Genomic DNA, 16751 nt, shown 5'->3' with positions numbered 1-16751 from the left:
TAAGCGCTCTGCTCCCTGCATTCTGAACGTGTCGCCTGACACGCAGATGACGGTTTCTCCGGGTGTGCAGCTGGCAGTGCGACCGCGGATTCCTCGTGCCCGCGCGCCTCTGACTTTGCATCCAACACTGACAGAGCTCTTCGGGGTGGTGGTACCCGCCGAGGCCCTGGAGGTGCGTGTCCCCGGCGGACGGTGGCCGCCCTGGGCGCTGGGACCCTGCGGGTCTCGCTCCCCACGGCCTTTGCAGAACTGTGGGCCGAGGACGCGAACACCCGTGTGCAAGGTGAACGACCGGACCCAGGAATGGGGCAGAATGCTGCTCAGGCAGTGGCCGGAGGCCGGGGAGCGGGGGTCGTGGCTGCGGGCGGCGTCTGTCCGCTGGACCGAGAGCTCGGCGGGCTGGGGGTGACGCTCCGCTCCTCTCCCGCCTCCAGCGCGCGGAGCTAGCGGCCCGGGCACCTCCGCCCCCGTCCCGCCAGCCGCCCGGCCCCGCCCCCTGCCGCTGGCGGCCCCGCCCCCCGGCTCCGGCCCCGCCCCCCGCCCTTGCGCTAGCGGCCCCGCCCCGCCCCGCCCCGCCCCGCCCCGCCCCGCCCCGCCCCGCCCCGCCCCGCCCCGCCCCGCCCCGCCCCGCCCCCGCGGGTGAGTCAGGCTGCGGGGACGCCGCGGGAGGGAGGCGATGACGGGCGCGCGTCCGTGCGGCGCGGAGCAGCGCAGGGGCCGGGAGCGCGGCGGCGGCGGGGACGGGGACGGCGGCGGGGACGGCGGAGGAGGACCGGCGGCGGCGGGCGGCATGAGCGGGGCGCGGGGCGCGGGCCCGGCGCTGGTCGCGCTGCTGCTGGCGGCGTCGGTGCTGAGCGCCGCGCTGCTGGCCCCCGGCGACTCCCCGGAGCGCGGTGCCGAGGCCGCCCCGCCGCGAGGTGAGTGCCGACCGCGCCCCCCGCCCGCTCCGCTGGGCCCGACTGCCCGCCTCTCCCCGCCGCGGTCGCGCCGCCCCGGCCGGCCGGGCCTCGTTCGGGAGAAGCCCGTGTCCGGAACTAGTTGTGCGGGCGCCGCGCCAGAGCGAGCGGCGGCGGGGAGCGGGCGCGGGCGCGGGCGCGGGCGCTGGGCCCGGGGGCGAGGGCGGCGGCGGGCACGGCCTCTGGCGGCCGGACTCCAGGGTCCCGGGCCACTGTCCGAATGGAAGAACGTCTAGGACGGGAGACCCGTTACTCCCCGCGGACGCGCCAGCTGCACGGGGGGCTGCCCGGCCGAGGAAGGGCCGTGTGTGCCGGCGTCCCGCCCTCGCTGGCCGCCTGTGTGCCGGGGCGAGCGCACGAGGAGTCCGCGCGGCGAGCGGGACGGAGGGCCTGCGCGGGGCCTGCTGCGCGGGGAGGGGTGCGGGCCTGTCCCGGGGAGAAGCCGTCCGTCACTCGGAGCCCACGGCCGACCCGGAATGAACGCTCAGCTGGCGGCGGCGCGGGGAGGGCGCTGGCCGCGGGAGCCGGCGCTCTACGCTCCAAGCCCGTCTCGGCGCCCTTGGGCAGACGGCCCGGCCCGGCCCGGCCCCGCGCGGCGGTGGGAGGTGGGAGGTGGGAGGTGGGAGGTGGGAGGGCCGGCCGAGGCCTGGGTCAGCCCGGGCCCTGCGCGGGGCGGGGAGGCCGCAGCACCCGGCTCCTGGCCTGGAGGGGCGGGTGCTTTTGCTGGGGGCGAGTCTCCCGCGCGCCTGGCGCTGTCGGCACTCGGCCCTCCAGTGCTTTCCTAAGTCGCCTCGTCTCCGAACTCCCGTGGGAACGGGGACCCCTCCAGACCCCAGAAACGAGAGTCCCAGGGCCCTGGGAGAGGACAGTCCCCAGCTCCTTCCCAAGGGACGCTTAGTTCAGGATCCTGGGATCGGTCCTGCTGGGTCAGGGCTTGGGGAAGTCAGCCCACCACCTGCCTCTTCCCCTCCTCCCAGGCCCTTTTCCTGTAGCAGAATAGGGGGGTTTGGAGTCAGTCCGCGTGGTCCAGACTGCCCCTCCTCCACAATCAGAATCCTTTTTTTTTTTTTAAGATTTTATTTATTTATTTATTCATGAGAGACACACAGAGAGAGAGAGAGCAAGGCAGAAGAGACACAGGCAGAGGGAGAAGCAGGCTCCATGTAGGGGGCCTGATGTGGGACTCGATCCAGGGTCTCCAGGATCACGCCCTGGGCTGCAAGCGGCGGTAAACCGCTGCGCCACTGGGGCTGCCCCACAATCAGAATCCTATAGGGCAAAGACAGTGAATTTTGAAAAGCCATCTTGGCTGATTACATTTTGTACTACTGCCTCCCCCACCTCCTCCCTGACTCTGTGTCCTCCACCCCCCTTTTATTTTGGAGGAAACAGACCCTAAGAGGTTATGTAATCAGGCCAATCATAAATTGTCAGGGACAGATACCCTGCGATGTTATTTCTTTGTACTTTAGCACCAATTAATGGTGATAATTATTTTAGGAAAAAGGTGGTTTGTAAATATTAATACTGGGGGGTGAGGGAGAACATATTAATATTCCTCAGTGATCCACTCCAGAACCTTCATGAAACTGTGTTGAGAGGACACCAAGGCTTTTCGTGTCACCTTGGGATAAGTTTGGGCTGGACAACTTCCTACTAAACTCCATTTTGTATGGTTAGAGGACTCAAGTTTAGTTAGGAACAAAACATAATAAATAGACTGTATCTTTAAAAATTTGCCTAGCAAAGATACTCATGAACAGAGAGCTAGAACCAGAAATTAAATATTTGGAAACAAAAGTCTAATATACAAACAGCACAGTTCCTCGGGCCCTATTGAGAGGTTTATCTTTATCTGGTTTACGTCCTCACGAAGATGGGGAGGAACTTGTTCTTTTGGCTATCATGCTCCTTAAGTGGTGTCATAGTATTTCTAAGTATTTCAGAAGTTGGCAGCTTTTTCTTGAAACTGAGCGTCCAGTTCAACTTAGGTGTCATGGTGGATGGCTTGGGAGTTGAATCCCTATGATGACTATCAAGACTTGAATACATAAGGAAATTGAAGATAAAACAAGAGCCTTGCTCTACCCACTAGTAAAGGCTCAGGAATATGAATAAAAGCATTAGTTTTTCCAACTATGAAGGGATGATGATCTGTAAAACCATTACAAATGAAAAGGCCAATGGATAGTATAATTTTTAAAATGAAAACTATCAAAACTGAATAAAGGAAACTAAAAACTATTTGAAAATGGTATAACGTTTATTGATGACAGCTATGACAAAGGATTTAACATCTGTACTATGTAAAGAAATGACACAAATCCTAAGAAGAGCTCTAAGATGGAAGGGTGTTAAATAGCAAAAACTCAACTGGGTAAATTTAAAGATCACATTGGCTCTATTCAATAATTCATGAATTGGCCGGTATCCCATCTAGCAAATAGAAAGGAGCTCCTTTGAGCTGCAGAAAAGGAAAGGTTTTTAAAGGCAGAGAGGGAGAGGAGAAAAGGAAATTATTAGCAAATAATGCATTTTAGGCCAGGATGCCCCCCTAGCGGTAATGAAGGGTCTATCAGTAAGTAGATTACCTTCTGGTACTGGCCAGGAAGTCCCAGGTTGGCTGGTTAAAGGTCATTCTGGGACATGAAGGTGCGATTAGGTATTAAGTCTTGGCGGGGTGTAGCATAAGTGACTCAATTTTGGGCCTCCTGTCTCCTTTTTAACCATCTCCACCTTTTGATCAGATTCTCAGTGCAACTGAGAGGTGTGATCAAAGTATGAGGCTCTAACACCACTCTCAGCTCTGCAGTTCTCAGAACTTTGTATGAAATTTTGTTGATCATCTGTGTGGAATCCATTGGTCATGTTGTTTTAAAGATTTTATTTATTTATTCATGAAAGACACACAGAAGCAGAAGTGTTCCCTGTGGGGACACCGATGCAGGACTCAATCCCAGGACCCCAAGGATCACCACCTGAGGTGAAGGCAGATGCTCAACCACTGAGCCTCCCAGGTGCCCCAGTTTTGTTTTCATCTCTGAGATTCATGGGCTACAATTTCTAGGTTTATGGTCTTCAAGTTGGCCATCTCCTCGTTCCTTTCTGATGTTCCTGTATTAAGGGGATCATCTATGTGGTGGTTAGTGGCTGCAAACTAACCACCTTGAGCTCTTGAGAGACTATAACACACTGGGGAGATTACTATGATTGTTATAAGCAGGATAATTCCTAATGTCTGGAGTGCATTTCAGAGCCACTTTGGCCCTCAAGACCCAAACCAATCAAAATCACTTAAGTCCAAGAATAACCCTGTTGAAGGAATCATCTGTGGAAGCCATGTGGCCTGCTCAAGGATCTCGTGCATGAGTTTCAGCTTCCCCGGAGGTGTTAATTCAGGTGCCACAGGTGGTTTTGGTCATAGTGCAGACATCTCCTTTTTTTGGCTAAAATATAACCAACCTGGGAGATAGATGTGATGGCATTATCTTTCTAGGCTGGTACCAGAGTAAAGGACAGAAGAGGTGGAAGAGAGTTTCATGATTAGTTCAAATATAAAGTTTTGATCTAGCATCTGAAGAAGCACCCTGCTTTGGTGTCAGCCCTTTCTCTTCCTATTGGATTTAGTTTGGAAGTCCCCAGTGCTTGTGTAGGACCGACCGCATGTCAGATGGAGTCTTCTTCAGGATTGAAGATAGGCATTGATATGCCTATCCAAGGCTTAAGTCCTGAAGTCCCCCTGCCTTCTGGATGGCGAAGAGGGAGATTCAAGGACAGTCTTTGTTCTTGGTGATTTCCAAATCAGAAGAGTGGGAGAAAATTGGAAACATTAGTTTGGAGAGTTGGAGCCATGTTTTTGAGGAAACTAGAGTAATTCAGGATCCAGTCCAATTTATAACAGAATATCAAAGACAATTAGCAGGATTAGAACCTAATATAGACAATATATCTAATATAGACAAAGATGTACACATTTCTTGTCTCAACAATTACCCTCATTTTTTATAGTAAAACTAATTTGTTGGCATTAACCTTTGCCTGATTATTTTCTTAAGTGCAGTAACAATAGTGATTGACCATATAAACTTTTTTTTTTTAAAGTTGGTTATAGTTTTTTCTTTAAAAAAAAAAACTTATTTTTAAGTAAACACTGCGTCCAACGTGAGTCTTGAGCTCACAACACCAGGTTCAAAAGTCCACATGCTCGGCCAGCTGAGCCAGCCAGGTGCTTTCCGTTTTTTTTTTTTTTTTTTTTTTTTTTAATGTTTTTTAAAGATTTAGTTATAAGGGGGGGAGGGGCAGAGAGAGTCCCAAGTAGACTCTGTGCTGATTGTGGAGCCCAGCAAGGGGCCTGATGCTCAGAGATCACAATCCAAGCTGAAACCAAGAGTCGGATGCTCAACTGACCGTGCCATCCAGGTACCTCTCCCTCTTTTAAAAAAATTTTATTTTTTGACCATATAGGCTGTTTTATAAAAAAATTAAAAAATTTATTTTTTAAGTAGGTTTCACACCCAGTATGGAGCCCACTGTGGGGCTTGAACTCAGGATCCTGAGATCAAGACCTGAGCTGAGATCATGGGTCCTATGCTTAACTCCCTGAGCCACTCAAGTGCCTCAATATAAGCTCTTTTTAATACTACTGTTCTGGAACCTTGTAAGCAAGGTGTTATGTCAGTTTTTCCAGGAGGCTTTATTGGCTCTGCAAAGTCAACCTTGATGTGGAGAACAAAGGCAAAAGAAATATAGGGAAAAAAATTAGACTTCCTTACCACTTACAGCCCATTGACAAGTACTTGGGGCAGCCAGAGTGACCTTACTCTAGGAACTCAACTGCCTTAATGTTAATACTTGGCTAGAGGCAAAAGGCAACCTTAGCTCCACCTTACCCATCCTACAGGATCCTTAAGTCTTTAACATATAGAAAATCCCTTTGGCAACTTCCTTTATCTCTACCTGTCCACCCGCCCCTAAATGTATGTTACCAATAGTCCTCCACCCATATGGCCCACTGATACAACTGAAGGGTCTCATGATTAAGGGTTTACTAGACAGTAGCAGATGACCTTATCCTACTAATAGCTAGCCTTTGAAGGTCCTGGAAACCTTGCTTCCAAACTCCATAGGGACTTGCATGGTTCCCTAACCCCCCTGAGCTTGAAAGGATATAATCGATCACTCCTCACAACCCCAGTGAAGCTCTTTCTACCCATGGGTCTTGTCCCCATGCTTTAATAAAAACCACTCTTTTTGCATGAAGATGTCTCGAGAATTCTTTCTTGACTGTTTAGTCCTGGATCCCAACATTTCCCATCAATCTTAGTTCTTTAATGCTGATCATATCTGAGTCTATGCATATTTCTCTCAAATAGGACATGCTGGTCAAAGCTTTAGGAGTACAGCCAAGGTTTCCAATGGTGTCTGGTTATAAGGATCAGACTCAATGAATCTCTGCAAATAACTATTGCCATGAAAAGAATACCCAAGAGCTTTCCAATCCTGGAGGAATTAAGTAGGGAGAAAAATTAACATTTCATCTTTGTTCACAAAGGTATATCTTATCAGTTTGTTGATACCTTAAGAGAACAGAAAAGGTTTCTTACAATCTGGAAAAGCAAAATGTTAGAGAACCAGTGGTATTTTAAACCAGAAGTCATAAAAATTATAATTATCCTCCTTGGTTCATTTAGTCCCATGTTATTCATGTCCTACTTGAATATTGTTTTTCTAGTTCTGAAAATTCTTTTTTTAGATTTATTTATTTATTTTAGAGAGAGTGTGCAAGAGTAGGGGGAGGGGCAGAGGGAGAGGGAGGGAATTCCAAATAGGTTCCCCACTGAGCATGGAGCCTGATGCAGGGTTTGATCTCATGACCCTGAGATCTTGAAAACCCTCAGACCTCAGACCCTGAGCCAAAACCAAGAGTTGAATGTTCAACCAACAGCCACCCAGGTGGTCCCCCTTTTTTTATTTTTTAAAGATTTATTGACTTATTCATGAGAAACAGAGGCAAAGACACAGGCAGAGGGAAAAGCAGGCTCTTTGCAGGAGCCCAATGTGGGACTCGATCCTAGATCCCAGGATCATGACCTGAGCCGAAGGTAGCTGCCCAACCGCTGAGCCACCTGGGTGTCCCAAGGCCCTTCCCCCCTTTTTTAAAGATTTATTTATTTTTTATTTTTTTAATTTTTATTTATTTATGATAGTCACAGAGAGAGAGAGAGAGGCAGAGACACAGGCAGAGGGAGAAGCAGGCTCCATGCACCGGGAGCCTGATGTGGGATTTGATCCCGGGTCTCCAGGATCGCGCCCTGGGCCAAAGGCAGGCGCCAAACCGCTGCACCACCCAGGGATCCCAAAGATTTTTTTATATATTTGAGAGAGAGTGAGAGTGCACTCATGTACAGGTGAGTTGGGCGAGGGGCAGAGGGAAGGACTCTCAAGCAGACTCCTTGCTTAGCGCAGAGCCAGAAAAGGGGCTTGCTTAGTCCCATGATCCGTGAAGTCATGACCTGAACTGAGCTGAAACCAAGAGTCTGACGCTCAACTGACTGAGCAACCCAGGTGCCCCATGGTTCTGGAAATTTTTACCCAGTTCAGTTGCATGATCTGAAAGTTATCAGAAACCTGTATTCTAGAGTACTTGTCAGATTCCTTTCCATGAATTTCTCTGAAGATGAAGCACATTTGGGAAGTTTTCATAAAAGCATCTGAATAAAATAACTCTCTGTAAATGACAAAAAATGCCTATTCTTAAAGATGTGATGAAAGGCCATTACAATGGAATTGACAAGGAAATTTGATTATTTTTGTGAGCGCATTCATTTTAAGATAATAACTAGAATTACAGCTGTTAAAAGTGTCAGTACCTATTCGATCTTCAGGAATTTCATACAGTTTCTGGAACACTTATATTAATAACACACATCCATGCAAATATAATCTAAGAAGGCTTAGCATCATCTGTTTGACTAGAGTCCCATGTAATTTAACATACCAGATAAGCCTATTTAGTATAACATCTTCCATTTTATAAAGAGAACAAATCCTTTGAGATGTTCCAGGGACTATCTGGAAAACCCAAAGTTAGTTCAAGGTCAGAAAGACTTCATTTAGAATTTGATTTTGGGCAAGTTTGTTAAAATATCAAAAGGTTTGGATACTTAAATAGGATCATATGTCATTATGAAACAATACTTCTCCATTTCACCAGGTAACAAAAACTTCATAGGCAGATACAGAAAATCAAATAGTTGTACAGAGCCATAGCTATTTTAATATTGAAAGGACAAATTTTTTTTATCTAGGCAGATTACATGAAAGATGAAGAAAAACTTTTGTTTATAATCTATTAAGAGCAGACCAATAACCTGAAAGAACTTTGTCCTTTTAATGGAGAGAAAAACCAAATTCTAATTTTGCACCAGTGTACTTTTGATATTTAAGCTCATTTTTAGGGGCCCCTGGCTGGCTTAGTGGAGCATGTGACTCTTGATATCAGGGTCACGAGCTGGGGCCCTATGTTGGACATAGAGATTACTTTAAAAAAAAAAAACCTTTTAAAACAGATTCATTTTAATCTTAGCCACCCTGACTATACATTAAAAGTTCCTTTTCAAAGATTCCTTTTCCACAAATCTTCAACAACTTTCTTTTTTATTGTCAGAATTTGTCCTGTGTATTCCCTCTGTAACTAATCACTCTGATTTTAGGACAGAATTCCTTTTTTTTTTTTCCCCTTAAAGATACATTTCCATTCCTCATACCTTCTTTACCTGCAAGCGCACATCCTACTTTTCTTGCATATGGCGATATTTCCCTTATTATATCTTGTAGCTTTAATCCTGCCTACTAATTAGAATTTTTAACCCTTAGGAATTTTAAGAAGTAAATAATTGTGAACCATCTTTCATATTAGCAGCTGTGAGTTGGTGTATAACTGGGGTATCCCAGAGAGACCTGGCTTGGCCACTCGCTGCCAACAGAATCTGCAGGCAGAGATGAGTGGTGTTGAAACAAGAAAGGGATTTATGTCAGTGAGGCCGATGCTGGTGTCTCAAAGACTGTCTCCAAAGTGCCCAAGATACTTCCAGGTTTATATAAGGAAAATATGGGGGAAAGGTCAGTGGGTGCATGGGCTGTGCAGTGAAGGTCAGGTTGACCCTTGTCTTAGAGTCAGTCAGGGGTGGTGTCTTGCTGGGCCATCCTCACTGTTTGAGGGGGACGTTGCTGAGGATGCTTTGCCCTCAGGGTCTTCCCCCCTGAGCCAAGAGACAAGCTGGAAAGAAGAACCCAAAAGAAAGTTTGAGGTCAAAATGGAGGCAGCTGAGGTCCTCTTTCAGGCAGACTTACAGAGTTATGACTTCTAGAAATACATGCTTTTTTTATAGAAAATTTCTCAGGGTGGCACAATGCATGTTTACTAATAGACTCATATCTTCAGCTCTTCTGTAAAAGGAAGCAAAAAGTGGTTAAGCCTATTTTCAGCAATGAATGTTCCAGCATTTTATCTTATTTGGAAATAATCTGTATATTCATTGAATTCAAGTTAATTTAGCAAAATTTTAAGGTTTCAGGTTACCAAAAGGATTTAGGGAAACTATTTAAAAAATTCACATAAAAAACTTTTTACCCACTTATATCTATTGAATTTACTTGTTCTTAACAATTATTGGTTAGATTACCCACAAAAACATCATGACTCAAATATGATATTAGACAATCAGCCATTGTCTCTTATTGACAAATAAGTAACCAGTAATAGTAATATGTAATATTTAGTAACCAGTAATATGAACCTATTTGATTAGTAAATCTAGCTAGGATAAGAGCATTATATTTAATGTGACAACTTTAAAGACATATTAATTAAACCAACCAACAAACTATCTTTAATATCGAATGTCTTCCCAGGTCATATGAACCTGAAAAACATTTGAGTTAGTTTGTATTATATTTCTGAGATTTAGAAATGCCTGATTTATAAGCCAATTAAATAGACTTCTTTACAAGTTACTTTTAGCAGCTTAGCAATTTTCCAGAGGTAGAAAATGCCACCCTTCTACACATACACACATAGATAGATGTTAACGAATAAGCAGAAACCTGGTAGTTGTTATTTTAAATTTTTAACCGTAAGATAGATATGATAATACAGAACTCATTAGTTTACAAAATAACAGTTGGATTCTAACTATTTCTGGCAGATGAAATAAGTTAAGGTTACCGGCTCAGATGGCTATTTTTTCTACTAAAATTTGTGGAGAAGACACATGAATTTTCATTTATCTAAATTTCAGAAGACTTTTACTCCTTTCATTCTACTCATAAGAATTACCTCACTGAGGTTTGTACTTTTATTTTTTCACCTCAAAGTCACAGGGAAAGAATGTAAGTTCCTTCGAAAAGGACTTTGATTTTTCTAAGGACAATACTTTACAAGCCTTTGGAGATAAACAGGAGAGGTTTAGAGATGGGTGAAAGGGATAGGTTAACTTTGAATTGCCTCTCCACATGCATTTCTAGTTTTGTAAAGATTTTTAAGATAAGGACAGTTGCTTTTAATTCCTCAAAGATTTGGGTTATATCCTAGATGAGCAATGACTGACCTATCCATCCACCTGTGTGGGAATGCTTCTCTGTCCCACATTCAGCTTAGAGAAGGACTTAGCTTCTCTCAGCTTTTTCAAGATCCCATCTGTAGGCTGTGAACTGGGTTTAAAGTAGAGTTCATAGCTCTGAAATTTACTGGAATTTGGGAAGGTTTTCTATTTTGTGGGTTTTTGTTTGTTTGTTTGTTTTTGAGAGAGTGAGCAAGTGAGTGTGGGTAAGAAAAAAGAGGGAGAGGGAAAGAGAGAATCTTAAGCAGCCTCCACACCCACGAATAGCTCCATCCCAGGACCCTGGGGTCATGATCTGAGCCAAAGGCAGATGCTTAACTGACTGAGCCACCCAGGCACTCCTAGGCTTTGGTCTTAGGTACTTGTTCTGTCTTTAATTTTATGTTAGTCTTTTATTTATTTTTTTAAAGATTTTATTTGTTTATATGACCTGAGCTGAAGACACTGAGCCACCCAGGCCCCTACATTAGTCTTTTATAATAGATATTTCAATGCAGCTATTTTGTAGTTTAGAAACCTCTTGGAGGCTTATGCACACCAATTAAAATCACATATCACATTCTGTTTAATTTGGTAATCCTTCTTTTTAACTGCGCTTCTTAAATGAGCTGATCTAATTGGAACATTACTCATAATGGCCACTGTAATTCTAGCTTGTCTTTGGTAAGATTTTGCCAGTTCTGTAGATATTTATAGCTTTTGAGACCACAGTTCTTAGGCATAAAATAAGCAAATGTGCCAGATGGTGGCACACTTCACTCTTTAGAATTAAGGATCCTATCTTTACTATTATTTATTATTTATTTTGTAGCTTAGTCTGAGTTCCTCAGAGCCAGATTAACACCCAGGAGAGATGTGCTGTGGGGTTGGGGTTGTGTGGTGTTTCATGGTGTGCCTCACTGCACAGAATTTTTCTTGAGGTTGGCAGGTGACCTAGTGACAGTCTAACTGGTTCTGTGCTCCCCCTCCCCCATCTTAACACAGGTGTCTTAGGGCTAAGTGGTGAGCACTGTAACAGCTCTTAATGCTGGACTCATGCTTACCAATTTTTGTGGCTTTTTGGGCCCCCACGACTCCCATTAGCAGTTAACTTTTTTTTTTTTAAGATTTTATTTATTTATTCATGAGAGTCAGAGAGAGAGAGAGAGAGAGAGGCAGAGACACAGGCAGAGGAAGAAGCAAGCTCCATGCAGGGATCCTGATGTGGGACTCGATCCCGGGACTCCAGGATCACGCCCTGGGCTGAAGGCAGGTGCTTAACCGTTGAGCCACCCAGGGATCCCCTAGCAGTTAACTTTTACATCATGTGCACATTCACAGAAACTAGTATCTGAGGAACTAGAGCTATGGACTTCAGCAGTGACTAAAGAACTGGGGAGAGGGGAAAGTGTTGATCCAGCAAACCTCAAAGAACAGAGACTGTGGACTGACTACAAACAAATGGGGAACTGCAGCTGCTCCCCACGTGGAATCTGGAGAAGGGTTCCAAACAGACTGAGAACTGCGGATGGAAATGCCAACAGTTCCCCCTGTGGAATCTGAGAATGGAACCAAAATCTGGGGTTTGGAAGTTTCTGTGGAATGGCCAGTAGAAGGCCCTGTGTGCACCACCAGCAATCCTTGTGGAGCCTCGGCCTGGGGAGAGGGTTGGGCCAGCGGGCTGCAACACATGGAATGGCAGACAGGGGCTCCGCATGCTGTGGAACTTTGCATTGCTACCAGCAGTTCCCACGCAGATCTTGGGGCAGGATTAAGGGCTGTGGTTTTCCACTCAAAAAGCCAGTTAAATCAAGAGCTTGATGCAGAGGGCAGAACACAGAACCAAGAGAGAACTCACCTATGGCTCGGATGTGGTGGGAAAGATGGTGAACTCCCATGTGTTTGGGGCTACCATGCCTGTGTTCCTCATTTTCCCTGAAGCCCTCAGAAGTCTCCTTCAGTCCTACCGCTGCCACCAAATCTGCTAAATAACAATAAGACAATGGAGTAAATGTAAATATCAAGTTGGCTTTATTAATGAATTGGGCAGCATCCCATCTAGCAAATAATGTAGAAAGGAACCTCATTGAGCTGCAAAAAAAAAGGAAAGGGTTTTAAAGGCAGAGAGGGAGAGGAAAGGAAAAATATTCACAAAAAATGCTTTGTTTTAGGCAAAGTGACCCTCCAAAGGGGAATAGAAGGGGTCTATCAGCAGATTATCTCCTGATGCTCACTGGGAAGTTTCACATTGCCTGCTTGGAGGTCACATTTCTGGCAGAAGCTGAAGTTGCGCTGAGGCTAGGTATTAAGTCTGGGTGGGGTTTAACATAAGTGACTCCATTCTGAGCTGCTGCCTCCTTTTTAGCAAGCGTTCATTGGCTAAATAAATGAACATTCCAACAATTCATGTGAAAGGAAAGTACTGATGGTAAATATTTGGAAAATATTTTCAAACTTGCCAATCATTGTTTCAAAACTAAAATAATAAGGAAGTGAAAAAAATAAATAAATAAAATAATAAGGAAGTGCTATTTTCTATACATCAGGCTAAAAACTCAGGGGAAAAGAATGAAAAGACTAAAAACCACTGGCCCAGCTTCTAGGGAACAGATGTGTTTGCCCTCAGGAGACTGGTGACTGAGGTCAGGTGCTGGTCAGGCTGGCCACAGCTTATGTCCTGCTGGCTGGTGGGTGACTTGAGCAGCAGGCCTCCGACCCCCCATCCAGAAACTGGAGACACCAGTAGCTACTTCCCAGGGCTGCTGGGGCCTGTGCGTGGTGAAGGGTATGCTTTGTATCCCCTGGAGCTCACGGTCACCTCAGTTGTCATTATAAATCAGCCCAACTAAATGGGAGAGGAATTTGGTAATCCATATCAAAAGCTATTTAAAAAGCTATAAAACTTCACTCCTAGAAGTGCAGGAACCATGTCAAAAGGAGAACATGTTCATTTTCAGACGTATTATAGCATCATTCTTATAATAGGAAGAAAGAGGAACTGAGAAGAAATTGGAAATGAAGTTACATGAAAACAGAGGAAACAACTGTGAAAAATACATAACCATATATTCCTAACCCTAAGGAAGCTCTGCTTTTGTTTGATGTGGCCTGGACATTATAATCATCACCAGCTCAATAGTTAACTTCGTTTCAGATTCTGTGCCAGACCCATTACGTGTATTATCAACTCTAGTCTTCCCAACAGTCCTATGAAGTACACACTGTTAAGACTTGTGATAACTATGATTATATTAAGAAATAGGTATTTGGTCTTCATCCCCATTTCTTGCACAGGATTTACTAACCCCTTGGAATTTCCTCAGTGAGGGTTTTGTCTTTACCTTACTTATAAGGGTAAATTCAGATAAACTTTAAAATGAGGGATTTAGACTGCCTACAGGGAAGAATTTCCTGAATTAATGAACTGACTGTTCACACGGGTTTCCAGGGAGCCCTGAAGCAAGCTTTCATATTGCAAAATAAAAGTTTAGATCATTACCTTTCTCATTGTTTTATTAAATATTTGCTCGCTTGCTCTCTTTTTTGGCCTGGAGGCTAGAGGGCAAATTAATTTCTCATAATAGTATAAATGGGGAGATTGGTCTAAATGAAACATTTTGCTTTCACTTTAGCCAGTAGTAGGTCTCTTTGTCCACCAAATCGGCAGGTGTAAATTTAGAATGGTCGTGGTCATGGTCTTTAGGTCATCATCCTAAGAGCACTTAGTAACGTGGTGAGCGCTAAGCCTAGGGAATGTGGAGCAGCGGCTCTTTGTCCCTTTGGACTGCTGAGGCTCATCCTCTCTTCTTCACATCTGTTGTGGAAACCAGAAGGAGACTCAGAAGTCAAACCAAAGTGATGGAAAGCAGAGCTGCTCAATTGGAAAGGGTGTGCAGATCCCCACAGCGCCCTGCTGACTGGGCGTCCTGACATCTCCCGAGCTGCATTCAGAGTGGAGTAACACGGTCCAGGAAAATTCAGGCTCTGGTGTCACACAGACTGGGGTTCACACAGGGATTTGGCAGAAGAACTCTGGTCAGGTGCAATTCAAATCCTTGTGAGCCTTAATTTCATCATCTGCAAAATGGAGAAAATACCAGCTCATGACATCAGCATATTGTCAAATGATATGTGAAAAGATATGTGACACTAGTAAATTCAATGCCCGTCACACCTTAGCACGTGATGAATGGAAGGTCCTGCATGGTCTGTTTATACACAGGACGTGAATGGTGGTAACCGAAGCCTTGTTTGTAGTAGAGACATGCGTACAGAAGGGCACCTGTGTGTGTGCAAAGTGAAGCTTGAGAAATCTCAGGGACACATGGGTGGCTCAGTGATAGAGCGTCTGCCTTCAGCTCAGGGTGTGATCCCAGGGTCCTGGGATCCAGTCCCACATTGGGCTCCCTGCATGGAGCCTGCTTCTCCCTCTGCCTGTGTCTCTGCCTATCTCTCTCTCTCTGTATCTCTCATGAATAAATAAATTTAAAAAAAAATCTCAGAGCCCATGAGTGTAGGCATTCGAGAAGCACCCCTCTTTACACAGGTGCACTTTGTCTTTAACATGTCTTTCAGATGCTTTGTTTTTCCGTTTTCTTAACTTCTTTTTCTAATTCTTACCAGACTTAGATAAAAAAAAGCATGTAGAGCTGAAGATGGACCAGGCTTTGCTGCTCATCCATAATGAACTACACGGAACAAACATGACTGTCTACTGGAATTCTGAACGTTGTTATCATGTAGGTATTACATTCAGGCTCACAATTTTGTTTGCTTTGGGGCTGTGTGAGATGGTCCTTAATGCTCTCATACCTGAAGTCCTTCACATGTTCACTTCAGTTTTATAGGTAAGGAATCAGATAGGCTGTAGAAGGAATCAGAAGACATATAATCAGGGAGCATGCCTAGCAGTGAGCCACATCAATCTCTTTATCTTTTCCTCTACCCATCTTTTAAAAACTTATTTCTTGTTGATGAGCAAAAGCGACAGACCACATTTTATTTTACTTCTCTGCCTGCTGCGTAATCCCATTGCTGGACCAGAGAAGGAACGAGTGACACCTGGGTGTTCTCCAAGGGCAAAGGTACTGAGGACAATGGGAGGCTCAGGTTGAGGCATGGCACGTATTCTGGGGATCTGCCCTTCTGATAATAAAGGATTTATTTATTAAGTTTTAAATTTTAATTCCAGTACAGTTAGCATACAGTGTTATTATTAGCTTCAGGTGTACAGTGTGGTGATTTAACAATTCTATATGTTACTCAGGGCTCATTAAGTGTACTCTTAATCCCTATCACCTTTTCCTCCACCCCCATCCACCTCCCTTCTTATAACCAGCAGCGTGTTCTCTATAGTTAAGAGTCTGTTTCTTGGTTTGTCTCTCTCTCCTTCTTTTTTTTTTTTCCTTTGCTTGTTGCTGATAAAGGATTTGTTTTATCTGAAGGTGCAACACCTAGATCTTGTTGCTTTTTTTGTTTTTAAGATTTTATTTATTTATTCATGAGAGACACACAGAGAGAGGCAAAGACACAGGCAGAGGAAGAAGCAGGCTCCCTGTGGGGAGCCCGATGTGGGACTCGATCCTAGGACCCCGGGATCACAACTGAGCCGAAGGCAGACACTCAATCACTGAGCCACCCAGGTGCCCCTAGACCTTGTTGCTTTTTAAGTACAAGGCTACTGTTCTGTGTAAAAGAAAATTTTCTCTATTTCCAAATTGAGCATTTAAATGTACTGCTTTCAGAGGAGGAATTTTTATTTATTTTATTTATTTAAAAATTTTTATTCCTTTAATTTTTTTTTAGTTAGTGGGGAGAGGGGCAGAGAGTGAATCTTAAGCTGATTATGGAGCCAGAGGCAGGGCTTGACCTCACAACCCTGAGATTATGACCCAAGCCTAAGTCAAGAGTCTGACGTCAAACTGACTGCGCCACCTAGGTGCCCCCAGGGGAGGAATTTTAATATATAGATTTTCCTCCAGTGGGTTGTATCCCACTGTAAGTTGAAAATACTGTGAGATGAAAATGCATTTAATACACCTAACCTACTGAGCATCATAGCTTAGTCTAGCCTACCTTAAATGTGCTCAACATCTACACTAGCCTATGGCCTCTCAGTCATTAACCCTCAGAATTGCATGACTGACTGGGAGCTTTGGCTTACTGCTGCTGCCCACTGTCATGAAAGAGGATCCTA

The 16751-nt window shown here is 45.1% G+C and overlaps 1 protein-coding gene across 2 annotated transcripts in view; it reads left to right on the top strand.

The window, feature by feature from the left end:
- The first annotated feature begins 695 nt into the window (after positions 1 to 695).
- Positions 696 to 16751, top strand: part of HGSNAT (heparan-alpha-glucosaminide N-acetyltransferase) — a 43022-nt gene continuing 26966 nt past the window's right edge. The window contains exons 1-2 of one of the 2 annotated variants that reach the window (XM_038559899.1): positions 696 to 917; positions 15179 to 15294. In XM_038559899.1, coding sequence (XP_038415827.1) covers positions 791 to 917; positions 15179 to 15294 — 243 coding nt within the window. In that variant the 5' untranslated portion in view covers positions 696 to 790. The remainder of the gene's footprint in view (positions 918 to 15178; positions 15295 to 16751) is intronic. The other variant, XM_038559900.1, reaches the window with a different exon arrangement.

Source organism: Canis lupus, chromosome 16 (genome assembly GCF_011100685.1).
Source record: "Canis lupus familiaris isolate Mischka breed German Shepherd chromosome 16, alternate assembly UU_Cfam_GSD_1.0, whole genome shotgun sequence".
NCBI lineage: Eukaryota > Metazoa > Chordata > Mammalia > Carnivora > Canidae > Canis > Canis lupus.
The sequence above is the reverse complement of the archived record's forward strand: the minus strand, read 5'-3'. Positions and strand labels throughout refer to the sequence as shown.